The sequence below is a fragment of the Apaloderma vittatum genome, unplaced genomic scaffold (genome assembly GCF_000703405.1).
Source record: "Apaloderma vittatum isolate BGI_N311 unplaced genomic scaffold, ASM70340v1 scaffold5565, whole genome shotgun sequence".
NCBI classification, from domain to species: domain Eukaryota; kingdom Metazoa; phylum Chordata; class Aves; order Trogoniformes; family Trogonidae; genus Apaloderma; species Apaloderma vittatum.
Genome location: NW_009716385.1, coordinates 40,218 through 53,750, shown reverse-complemented (window position 1 = coordinate 53,750; position 13,533 = coordinate 40,218). Strand labels below are relative to the sequence as shown.

The window sequence follows — 13,533 nt, the reverse complement described above, 5'->3', positions numbered from 1 at the left end:
AACATAACATCTGCTGAATGCTACAGTTAATTGAGTAATGTTTGTGTTAGAAAATAAGATAGTTTGTGAACTACTTAATATCTTCATTAGAATGGACACATTTTATATGATGCTAACACGCTTCTGTACTTGTTGGACTGGATGAACCAAGATCCTCGTAAAAGAATATATAATATATATTGGAATATAATAAAAAGTGAACAGAGATCCACCAACATGCACCAACCAGACTCATTTCTAAAACAGAGCAGTTGCTGTTGCTATAGTGCATCACTGTGCACTGGCTAAGTAGCTGGATCCAACACCACATTAACCTGACTGTTTTGATTCTGGACATGTTTCCGTTTGGCACCACACTCTTCTCTGTCACTGGAACAACATGTTCAGATCTCATCCATAAACTGTGCAGACATGCTTATGGTATTTTTGCTTTTAAATCAGAGGTTCATACCGAGCCTGCGCGCCTAATAATTTAGTAGCTTAATAAAATGACATGATATTGTTCATGTCATTTTAGCAGATGAGGGATTTTGCAGCATAACAAGATAATGCCAGAATTGATGTTGCTCTCAGAGAAAATTTTCAGGCCGATGGTGAAGATTGAGCTAACTCCTCCTAAATGTGGAGGCCAGATCAATTTGGGTAGGACAGTGTGCTCCTGCTTCTATGAATTATCAGAAAACTTCATTCTTCATTGTTCTGATCAGGGCACTGCTCATCAGCACAGGAAGTAATTCAAACGAGCGAAATGACACAGTTGATCATATCCATTTTTGTTAGTTTTTAACCATGTAAGAGTCTATTTCTCATATAAGTTTGTTTAAAAAGGAATGTATTTGAAAATAAATTCTCACTGTGTTCAAGATGACAAGATCCAAATTGGACTAGTTAAATATTTGCCATCAAACACTTCAATCCATCTGATTTCCTTACGGTTTGGTTTTGCATTGTCAGTGATATCCTGAATAGCACACTGACCACATTTTACTTCTTAAAGCTTTGGTGGTTATTTCCTCGTGGGTTTTCATATAGAGTGCTTCTATATTAATTAGCTTTGCTTTTATTTTTTTTTGTTTCTTTAATTATAATATGTGCTTATTTAACCATGTTTGTTAAGGATATGCACTTAAAAACTTTCTTTAGTACTCTGTCCCACATTCTGCTCAGATAATCGATTCTTTCTGCGTGACATCATGTTGCTTTTCCTGCTCATATATCAGCTGTTATTTTTTCTTTCTTCTCTCCCCTTCCTTTATTTTTTTTCCTTTTCCCTTCTCCTCTCTTTTATTTTTCTTTTGTCTTCAGCCTGTTCTGCAAACTTGGAGTTCTTGTCAGGCATAGGATTTCACTGTTTGGTAAGGAGACCCTTGACAAATACTAGCATGGCCATCACTTGGTTTTCTTTGCCATTTTTGCATTGTGTTACGTGCTGCTTTGTTGCATGCTGCATGGCTGAAATGCATGGTCTTCACAGACCACTAATTGTTTAGGATGGTAGATCACAGAGTTTACTAGAAGGAATAAAAAGCTTTTGTATTTACCAGTTTGGGGTTTTTCGTTTAGTTTTCTGTGTGTCTTAACTAATAATTGGATTTCATTATCCTACCGAAGAATTGTGCTGAGTTAATTATGATTGCTAATTTGTTATTTTATTCTATTTTGGGGGCTAAAAAATAGCATCAGAAGTGCCTACTGGTTTTGAAAATTCATTAAGGAAAATTTGTAGTGGGCTAAAATGCTTAGTTATGCTCTATGGGATTCTTAAATATTCCCAAATGTGCTTGACTCCACATACGCATGTGTACTGTCTTTCTGGTATTATGAGAATCTAGTGGGAGCTCGGTGTTTGTCTTATGCCTTGTGAAAATCACTTAATTGAAGTAAACTTGAAGTCTGTATGCAGTGCATATATTATATGCAACATGTGGAACAGTCATTTACTCTACAATTTTTTCCTATACCATGACAATAGGATAGCTGAAATTGTACATCCTATGCATATATTGCTTCTATGATGATTGCACTGTAAAAATCCATGAACATACCTAACTGGGTAATAATCTAGCAAATCAGAATTTGATTCAGATTACATGCATCTAACTGAATTCCTACATATTTTATTCAATTTGAAGGAAAGAACTCACTTGTTGCAGCAGCGTGGTCTTTAAAAAGCTTACAGACCATTATGAAAAGCATTAAACTGAGAAGAAAGATCGGAAGTTATTTTAGGATATTGCTTTTAAATATCTTTTGGGATGAGCTGAGTGGATTTTCCTGTAAAGCCAAAAGATCATAGGAGGAATGGAGTTGTTTCTGCAGCTGTGTGGCATTGTTACAGCTTTTTCTGAAGGTTGAAGCATGTCACAAACATACACATAAGCTCTGGTTTATACCCTAGGTTGTTTCTTCAAAGAATGAACTAGCTCAGGTATACTATTAAAATTTCGCATTTTTTTTCATTACTGTATGTATTTGTTTTTCTGACTTTTTTCTAAAATGAGTAGCAGGTGAAGTTAAAAATCTGAGTCAACATAACTTTCTTCAGTACTAAAGGGATGATCTTTTCCATTCCAAATCTCAGCTTCCGTATTGCTTGTTGTTTGGCTGGGCTCAAGTGGTAGGAGAGAAGTCAGGTGGAGTCAGAAGAGTATTCACTATGGCTACAATTAGATTTTTAACTGTTTTCCGAGCATGCAGTTAACTAACAGAATACAAAATCTTTTTACCAACACAGAAGTGTACTATAGTTTGAGTTGTGACGAGGTCACCATAATACTCCAGAGCCTTGTTGTTTACTGTGGACCTGCTAATTCCAGTCAATGTGTTGCAGTTTTCCTTGCCTTCGCAGTGAATTACATCATGTTGGAACACCTGATCAAAAGCAAAGACAAAGCCTGTGTAGAAGAGGGGAGAAAGCTCATGAGGACAGCCTCTGAGCACAACTGGGACCTAGACAGTTACTTATGGTTTTGGAGGCATCCTGGATGAGCAGGACTTGCTTGTTAATAACCTCTATGGGTAGTGGGGAGCTTGCTGTAACAAATAGCAAAATGCTGTATAGTTTTCTATACAGATGGGTTTTTTATTACTGTGAATTTGAATAATACTTCTGAAGATACAGCTGTATATATGAAAGTCATTAATAAAAGTAATGTATTTTAAGCTGTATATAGAAGTCATGATAATTTGGGAAATCAAGCATGCAAGTCTTCTAGAGTGAACTTAAACTGCTTTTGATACTTGCTGTTATTATGGAATTTTATTTCAGCATGGAATTGTTATTTTGTTCCACTGTGAATTAGATTTTGACATCAATAATTTACTGTTTGAGAGCTGTAGCTCTGCATCAGTAGGACAGTATTGATTTACTTGCATTATTATTAGTGGGCTGAATTTCAAAGTTTTAAGTAAATAATTCTGGTGAATTGAGCATTTGAATTTGTTTTCTCAATTCAAAAAACACATTTATACAACTTGTTTGATTCCCTTTTTATATTGTTTAAAGCTCCAGTAAGATATTCTTTCTATGATTATATAAGTAATTCTTAAAAAAACCTTCATGTCAGTAATACAGACCCATGTAATCTGAAACAAAAAACAGCTGGGCAAGACATGAAATAAGAAGGGCCTGGTTTTGCTTGCTCATTTTGTGGAAATTAGAGAAATTAAGTTCCTATAAAGAAACAGAAGGCTCTCTCTGCCTGCTGATACCCTGAATCTGAAGTGTCCTTGGAGCGAGGCATCCTGAGAAAAATATCCATAGCACTTATACAATACAACAACAGTTCTTCCCTCCTGATGTAAAAATACAACTTTCTAAAATATGTAGGACTGCTCCTCAAATTACTAAAGAAACTCAAGTTAATGCAGTTCATGTGATCAACCACGTTCACAATTTATACTAGCTCCTGGGACACTTTTAGCCTTTAAACCTCTTGAAGTCATGTGATGCAGTATTTGTCCAGGACCTAGGAGTGTTGATAGATGAGAACATGAGCCAGCAGTGAGCTCATGCAGCCCAGAGGGCCAGCCATGCCCTGGGATACATCAAGAGGAGTGTGGCCAGCAGATCAAAAGAGGTGATTTTCCATCTTTACTCTGCACTTGTGAGACCCCACCTTGAATACTGTGTCCAGTTCTGGTGTCCCCACCATAAGAGGGATATGGATCTGTTGGAACGAATCCAGAGGAGGGACACAAAGATGATCCAGGGTCTAGAGCACCTTTGCTATGAGGACAGGCTGCGGGAGCTGGGATTGTTCAGCCTGGGAAAGAGAAGACTTAGGGGGACCATTACAGCTGCCTTCCAATACCTGAAGGGAATCTACAGGAAGGCTGGGGAGGGACATTTTACAAGAGTGTCCACTGACAGGACAAGGATTTAAACTGAAGGAAGAATAGGTTTAGATTGGATCTTAGGAAGAAATTCTTCAGTATGAGAGTGGCAAGACTTTGGAATAAATTGCCCTCGCTGGAGGTGTTCAAGGCCGGGTTGAATGAGGCCTTGAGCAACTTGATCTAATTAAGGGCATCCTGGCCCATGGCAGGGAGGTTGGATTAGATGATCTCTAAGGTCCCATCCAACCTAAGACATTCTATGATTCCATGATTATTACAGTTTTTATCCTATTGAATTGTACTTATCATCTGCTCTCTTTTTATGACGTAATGAAACCTTATATACTGCATATTCATTTCTGCAACAGTGTTCTGTATACAGTTTTCAGTCTTCTGAAGTCCAAGAATATTTTAAATTAATTTTTAAAAAATAATGTAATAAAGTTACATATGTAAACTGTAAAATAGTAATAGAATGGCAATAGTAATAGAACTAGTTTCATTAGAAACCCCCTTAAAACTCAGTTTAAAGAAAAAATAAGATAGTCTTCTAAAATTGACTTCTAACCTCAGGTTGGAAGCAAATTTATTCTGGAAATGTTCAATTTAAAAGGTTTATCTTCTGAGTTTTAGCTGTGGCATTTTAAGTAAAATATTAAAAAGTACTCTTTCTTGTGAGCTTTTGTTTTAGAAACACAGTGAAAACAACTAAATTCATATAATGGAACAAAAGAAAGACACACTGAACCTAAAGCTGTCTTTTATAGCAAATTGCATTTTCTACGATTCTTTAGCAACTGCTGTCTGAAGGAGACATTCCAGAAAAGCAGTTCCATGACAATTTTGAAAGTCTGGTTTTAGTGTCACATGGATAAAACTGGTCAAATGCTAGTATATGAATTAGTTTAGATTGAAAGGGGCTGCATTCATCATGATCAGTGAATTCTGCTTTGATATCCCAGTCTGTGGAGCCAACCCCATGCTTTATCTGCTACAGGGGTATGCCTAAAGCTTGTCTGGTTTTCAGAATAGCTAGATGGATTTCTGATCCTTCTACCTGGTTGTAGCATACGAAGTACCTGATTCCTGATGAATAGCATGGCTCTTGAAATGTACATGCATTGTATGCATAGATGGCCAGTGTAAATTTTCAGGGAACTTGAGTGAGCATCTCTATACTGCACTGTAGTGTGCAGTGTATACACACCTGCATGACGAGTGCTAAGGTACTTTTTTAGGACAGTCTAAGCCACAGTCTTAAATTTGGGTTGCGTTGAGTACTTCCCTCCACCCCTTCTGTCATTAGCCCAGCCCTGCACTCTGTTCTTAGTCAGTCAGCACTGCAGTCCTGTCACCAGAGAAGTAAAATAGTAAGGAAAAATATAGCAACGGACAAAAAAAACCCCACCTTAATCTTTTGTGGTGCTTAGTTTTGGTAGGAGTTTTTTAGGCCACCTCAGCTTTCTCATCTGCTTGTTACATCGTTGCTGAACACCAGTGCAAAGAGGCTGGGGCTGCCTGGCTAGGGGCAGCCATGGAAGCTGTGGTTGAGGTTTGTTTAATCTACTGTGGATGAACACCACAATGCTTCCTAGTTTGGTAGCACAAAACAATATTCTCAGTACTGCAATAAACTCCCACTCCTTCCTTGAAATTTATCTGTTTTCAGTCTCTATTTCACTGAAACAGTTACTAATTTTAATTGTTTGTCTGTATTTTCAAATGAATTAACTCCCAGGTGAGAAAGTATAGTACATTGGATATGGATTACAATATTTTCAGAAATTTATTGTATGTTAAGCATTCTACTTGTTTCTTCTTAGTTTTTTAATTGAGAAACTTTATATGGAGAAGCAAGAAAAGGTGTTTTCATTTTTGCAGAGACTTAGATTTTTGAGGGTTTTTTACATAGATACATCAAATAAGCTGTGGGTCAAATTTTTGTAGCCTAAATCTGTCCTGGATTTAAGAAGTGAACTTAGAGGTGTCTTGTACGTGGCAAGATTTGAGGGCTGGCTAGCTCAGTCAGTTGAGTGTGGTGCTAACAATGCCAAGGTCGCAGGTTCGATTCCCGTTCGGTCCCCATGTGTTGCCTGATCTTGTCGAGAGGTGGCGTCCCTGGTGACAGGAGTGCTGGATTAAAATGATCTCTAAGGTCCTTTCCAGCCTAGGCCATTCTATGATTCTATTTTGGATTGTACATATGCATACAAGGCATGGTGTGTGTAGATTCTCTTCCTACATACGTAAGTGTGAAAAAAATTATTGACTGTGGGAGATATTATGTCAGAGACTGTTACTCGTGGGCTGCACCTGATCCTGCTGTAAATAACTGCAGCCTATTTGTAACACCAGGGAACTAAGTTTTTTGAAGACATCTTATATAAATGTTCTCTTTGTGCAATAGCAGCTTGTGAAGTTTAACAGCCTGAGTGGAGGAAGGTAAATGTCTAGATAAACTTGAATCACTTAAAGCAAAATTTGTAAAACTTAGGTGAAAGCCAGACAATACACTGCAGCTCTAATTAACCTCACGTTTAAGTGCTTCCATCTTGACTGCCTCAGCTATTTGATGAGAGATGCTTTACTGCCTCTAGTTACTGCATTTGTGTAAACAAGGCTAAAACATCAAACTGCATGTTTTTCAACTTGAATGTTAAAGTTATGCAGAAGTTCAGTTGCTCTTCTGCTGTGTCATTTACTCTTTCATTAAAGCCAGAGATACAGTTAGCAGAGTGTAGGTATGCTGTAGAGTATGCTCAGCTTAATTCATGGATAATTTTCCTCCCTGTTTAGGAAATGATGCAACATCAATAGTCAACTGTCTTCATATACTGGGCCAGACCTTGGATGCAAGGTAATACTGAATGTATTTTCTAAAATACAAAGGAAATTTTCATTAACTGTACAATCAACGATCTATGCTGAAAGTTGACTTCTAGATCTTTGCAGCTGTGAAAAAAACCATGATAGTTTAAACTACCTCCAGGGTGAGTCAAGGTAACTCTTTTCATTTTGCATTTACTCGTAAAGACAGCTCTTTATTGAATTACATGCAGGTAGCTCTTTATCTCAGTATCTTCATGGTGCCTTGAATGAACAAATTATATTTTCCATTTGCTGTGGGGTAGAGTTATGATTGTGGTTATTAATATGGATCTGCTGTTGCAATATCTTGGGGTTTTTTGTCAGAAATTGTCCATGCTCCATGCAATTATATGGACTGAATACAGATGCAGGTGGAGGTCACCAGTTCAGCTCTTGGTAGACATGTAACAATAGCTCCAGACAGGAATTAAGGGATTCCTGGAGGTTCCATGGAAGTTTGAAAAGACTGACACTGATGTAACAATAGCTCCGGACAGGAATTAAGGGATTCCTGGAGGTTCCATGGAAGTTTGAAAAGACTGACACTGAAACTGTATATATTCGCTCTGCAAAACAGACAATATAACTGGACTGTTATTCAATTTACAAAAGAATTTCACCTGGATTTATTTCACACATGCCTGAATGGATACTTCCCTTAAACAAAGGAAATCTGTAATTGAGCTAGTTAAAACAAATATGGTAATAATTCTCCTGGAATATGTCATTACATAACTTAACATGGTGTTATACTTATGTAATCAATGCATTTATTTATTTAATTTTAAGCAGATTTAATTGGTTTGGCGCATTCCATTCTGATGTCCTCATTCTGGAGGCAGAAATATGACCATAAAGGTTGGGAAGGCTTTCTGAGTTCTAGCTTAAGGTCGTTCCCTTCTGAGACTCATAAATTGCAGACTTACTCCTTCTTTTTTGTTAGGTGATTTTTTTTTCCCCTCTGAAGGCAAGTGAATTACTTAAATTATAAAGTTAAAAGGGCTTTATTTTTTTCAGTTAGAAACCAGATAAAATATCCTTGTGTTCTGCAGGAAACATATGAAACTTTTTTTTTAGTAGGTTGTTCTGCTGTGAGAAGATTTTACAAAATCTAATAGATGAAAGATTTTTTTCTTCAGATCTTTATGTTTCATATAAGCCAACACTAGGCTATATTCCATGCTTGTCTAATAGAATATTCCTTTTCATTCTTTTTGCATGCTGTATGCAGGACTGTGATGAAAACTGGCCTGGAATCTGTTAAGATGGCATTGAGAGCATTTTTGGACAATGCTGCTGAGGATCTGGAGAAAACAATGGAAAATCTTAAGCAAGGCCAATTTACACACAGCAGAACCCAGCCAAAGGGAGTTACACAAATCATTAATTATACAACAGTTGCTCTCCTGCCAGTACTATCTTCATTATTTGAGCATATTGGACAGCACCAGTTTGGCGAAGATTTGATATGTATGTATTACTTAGAAGTGCCAGGCCACTAAGATATGTGTAGCGACGTGCAGTAAGCATTACTAGACTCCTAGAAAAGGACAAATCCCATGTCAGTTTGACAAAATTGTCATTGACTTAATCAGACAATTGCTGTAGGAGGCTTGATTTTGTTTGTCTTTACCACAGATTTACTGTGACTTCCTTCTTGTGTGAAAAATTACCTTGTGTAAATTAATTTGTCTTTGCTCCATCTATAAATGAGGTTATACTATGAGAATGATGTTATTCTGTCATCCCAAGGAAACGTGGAAGTTGCTCCTGAAGAATTCAAGCATTATCTTGTAGATGTACTGTCTTGTACACTCTCCCAGCCCATTAAGTCCTATGCTACTTCACTCTTGATGTTTTGTTGCATACTGGGGGAAGATAGCGCTGTGAGAGAGACTTAAGAAAAAATATATGGAAAGAATGGGAGTGTTGTCCTTCTGGATGGTTCTTACACTATTGTTATGCTATTACTGCAACTGGCATTGAAAAAGCATTTTTTTCCAACCGATATTAGGATTGTTCTCACATTTTTGTGACTGAAACATTTGATAATTTCGCAACATGATTTGGTGACATGTCCATTAAGGACTAAAGGATTATTTCTTTTTTTAATCCTTTCTCAATGTGAAGTGTAAATTAAGTACATGCTATGAACTGGTATCTTGGTCTAAATTTTAAAAAATCTAAACTGTGTTTAAAAGAATTAAATGCCTTCTTAACAGGATTATTTTTCTTTTGTAATGTGTTTTATACAGTGGTGTTATATTTGTAAATTGATTTCTTCCTTAATACTTTTTTTTTACTTTCATCACTATGTTTCATTTGCCATGAAACTTTCTTCAGTGCAACAGACAAACTAGAAAATACTTACTGACATATTTTTTATAGCTATTAAGTTAATAAATTCTAAGATTATGGAATTAGATGTTATCTGTAAATAGGTGGTATGCTATTAATTTCAGAAAGTTAGTGCACAAGTGAATTATGTTCACTCCCGTAGCTCATAACTTGACATTGAAGTAAATGGAAGATTTTTAGTAGAAACTGTGGCACTCAGCGCAGAAGATTTTTGTATTCAGAGAAGGATTGCTGTGAATTGCTTTGATAGCTTAATATCATTCAATTATTGTCAAAAGAAATGTATTTTAATTCTGCTGAAGTGTATTGCAAAGAAAAATCTCTTTATACCTATAATTTTCTTCTCTTTAGTGGAAGATGTTCAGGTCTCCTGTTACAGAATATTGGCCAGTTTATATGCTCTGGGAACCAGCAAGAGTATCTATGTAGAGCGGTAAGAAGAAAAAAATGTTCGTCTATTTTTCGTATTTGTGTTTATATTTAGCTTCACGAATTTACAGTGAAGAAATGAATATAGGAAGAGATTGTTGTTGGAAAGATGTAGCTGCATTTACTATAATACACTTAAAATGTTGCATTCTATATTTGCAAAATATATTTCTTAATTAAAACAGAAATTATATAAAAATTATCTGACTTTACAAGAAATATTACTTGATTTGAGATTGACTTGAAATGAGGATCAGTTGTAAAAATGTGTCATTCAGCTTAGCTGGTGTTATAATTCTTCCTTATGTGTTCTTTAACTCTGATGTACATTTTTTTTCTTGGAAAGAAATACCCTAATGCCCTCTTTACCCTAAATTTAATAGGTCACTCATATAATGCTACTTCTTTCTAGCTCAATTTTTAGGGAAATGAGGGCTTTGTATTTGCTTTTTTTGTATATCTATTTATCTGCTAACCTCCCTCCAAATTACATTTGGTCTGTGTATACCTTAGTGAGCTAAAAAATAGAATTACTTAGGTACCTCTAACTTACTTGAAACTGAATAGTTTCTGTGTAGTGACTAGCACTGTTCTGAGGTTCCTAAAATGAGATAAACTATAGAATGAAGATGAACATTTTTAAATCACAACATTGGTTTGTCTGGCTCAGCTTCAGCAGCTAAGGATTTCTCATGCCTAAAATCTGCTCTGATAACTGAATTGGAAGTCAGAAACGATAGTTTTAAATGTCCCCTGAAGGACTCAAGTGAAATGACAGGGGATCAATCACTTCTTCCTAGAGATAGGCTTTTCATAATTTTGACACATTTAAGGCTTTTTTTGATTATCAAATAAATGTTGTATTTTTGAAGAGATTAGAGCAATGTTTTTGTTCAAAACTTTCAGAGTTATTGATCAGTTGAAGCAATTTTCCACTCTCTGAAGGACTTGACTTTCACGCTAGATCAAGGTTGATTATTCCTATTTCTCAGAAAAAAAGGAAATTATATCACTCAAATAAAATGATAGCATATTTTGTCTCTTGGTCTATTCAGTAGCTTTTTCTTAATGGTAGAGGATATAAAGTCAGTAAAACTGAGGAAAGTGCTAGAACAGGAGGCCTTGTTATTATGAGTTTGAGTTTTCCCTGCATGCTCCTCATTTGTGCTCAGTGAAGTTGGCCACCTTTGACATTTTATGTCCTAACATTTCATTCGTATATTAGCAGAGGGTTGCTGGACTTCAGATTCTATTACCTGTTCTTGTGCTGGTGGCTATCATCTGTCATCTCTGAGATGAACTCAACTCAGAATAAAAATAAGGCTGATATACAACTACCCTGAGGTATAACCAGGTGTTTATACTTAACAATGTTTGTTAATTCACAGGCAACGATCAGCACTAGGAGAATGCTTGGCTGCTTTCTCAGGTGCCTTTCCAGTGGCTTTTTTGGAAACTCATTTGAACAAACATAATATCTACTCAATTTACAATACCAAGAATGCAAGAGACAGAGCAGGTATTTTAAAAAACTCACCTAATGGTTGTGAAAACACAGTTTCACTATAAATGCTTCTCGCCTTAATACATGTGTTTTTGCATACATTTTATAGTGCAAGTATGTTCTTGTAATCTCTTTTTGTATTTCTTTCCTAAATCGATGGGCTGAGTCTGAGTCTAGTAAAACCAATTATTGTATGTTTCTAAACGTAGCGATGTTTTTGTTGAATAATGCCATAAGGACTACTTGTTCCTAATGTAAATAGAAAAACTGTTGCAGTAGAACTGTACAAACTCTGCAAATAGGCCAAGTATGAATTATATCACAGATGTATGTAGATGATGGTGTATAAGACACCGGTTTATAATGACATCCATTTTATAATTTCACCATCATTTTTTTAAAAAAGGGAGCATACTAGATTTATTCCTCATAGAGGAATGATATCTTGAAAATATCAACAGCTGTACTTGCTTACCATGTATATACTAGCTATTTAAATAGAACTAGAATGACAATCAGCTGTATTTTTGTTGATTTTTAGCAGAAATTTATTTTCAAAATTGCACTAAGCTTTAAGGAGATTCTGCAGTGGCTGCATAAAATGTATTTGGGTAGAAATAAAAGAGATTTCTTTTGGAAAAAGACTAGCCTTAGGCCATGTTACTACAAACATTTAGATCCACAAGCTACAAGCTAATTTTCAGTATATAGATACCTGTATATCTAATTGTATGTTTACATCAGGATATTAGACATTCAAGAGCTAATAATTGTGCTTAGAGATATTTATTTGTAGATGAAAAAGACTGCCTGCAGAAAATAAAGGCAACTGCAGTGCCTTCTCAGAGGAAGGAGTTGATAATTCAAATAATTTGAAAAGTAAAGATTTGCAATCAGAAATTCACCTCCAGAAGTCAGTTTCCCAGAGTCTGCACTACTCATGATTTTTTTTTCCTCCTACTAGTGTTCTAGGTCTCTTCTGATGTGTTATGGAGAGATGTTTCAGTGTATCAGTTTGTTTCCTCGACTGCTTAGCTTATATTGGAAGAAATTCTGAAATTTAAGCTTCATTTGGAATATAGCAAGCAGCATCTGATTTTTCTGAATTCATTCTGTAATAATTACATTGTTGAAGCTTCTGTATAGGAAATATTATAGAAAGTTTTATTAATGAAGCTTATAGCTGTTCTTTACCATTGTGTTTATGGGTTTGTTGGTTTTTGGTTTGCTTTTTTTTCCTTGTATTGGGAGGGCATAAATGTAAATAGAAAATAAAAGTTGGACGAAATAGCAATTGAAAATAATTATTTTTCATCTATGACTTTATTTTTCTATTATTTTGTTTTTGTCAATAGTTCTCAGTTTGCCTACTAGTGTAGAAGAGGTTTGCCCAAATATTCCTTCCTTGACGAAGCTAATGGAAGAAATTGTGGAACTGGCTGAGTCTGGTATTCGTTACACACAAATGCCACATATCATGGAAGTAATACTGCCTATGCTATGTAGTTACATGTCACACTGGTGGGAGCATGGGCCAGAAAACAACCCTGAAAAGGCTGAAATGTGTTGCACAGCCTTGACATCAGAGCACATGAACACTCTGTTGGGTAACATACTGAAAATCATCTATAACAACCTTGGTATTGATGAGGGAGCCTGGATGAAGAGATTAGCAGGTAAGATGTAAAAGTAAATAAATGAATAAAGAAGCAAGTAAGGATAAATGTGTATATATTCAGCATGTGTGTGCATATATATATACACACACACACATATACACTCTGAATTCCTGTATAAATGTACCCAGTTAAAACTGGAGTAGAACACTCATATTCTTATGTTTTGAAACAATACAGATCTTAATGAACCAGAAATGTTAAATACAAAGAAAGAGCAGTGTATGGAGTATGCTTTAGTCACTTAATAAATAATGTAAGAAGTATAGTAGACTGTTTCTTTTTCCCCAGAATACGCACATATGCATTTTACAGGATATGGAATTAAAAGACTATTTAGCCCATATTCATTATGTAGCG

At 35.7% G+C, this 13,533-nt stretch overlaps 1 protein-coding gene across 1 annotated transcript in view; it reads left to right on the top strand.

The window, feature by feature from the left end:
- The first annotated feature begins 1,338 nt into the window (after positions 1–1,338).
- LOC104273997 (ryanodine receptor 2-like) overlaps positions 1,339–13,533 on the top strand; it is a 36,298-nt gene continuing 24,103 nt past the window's right edge. The window contains exons 1-6 of the mRNA XM_009869505.1: positions 1,339–1,355; positions 7,135–7,195; positions 8,438–8,676; positions 9,916–9,997; positions 11,382–11,512; positions 12,853–13,173. Coding sequence (XP_009867807.1) covers positions 8,445–8,676; positions 9,916–9,997; positions 11,382–11,512; positions 12,853–13,173 — 766 coding nt within the window. The 5' untranslated portion in view covers positions 1,339–1,355; positions 7,135–7,195; positions 8,438–8,444. The remainder of the gene's footprint in view (positions 1,356–7,134; positions 7,196–8,437; positions 8,677–9,915; positions 9,998–11,381; positions 11,513–12,852; positions 13,174–13,533) is intronic.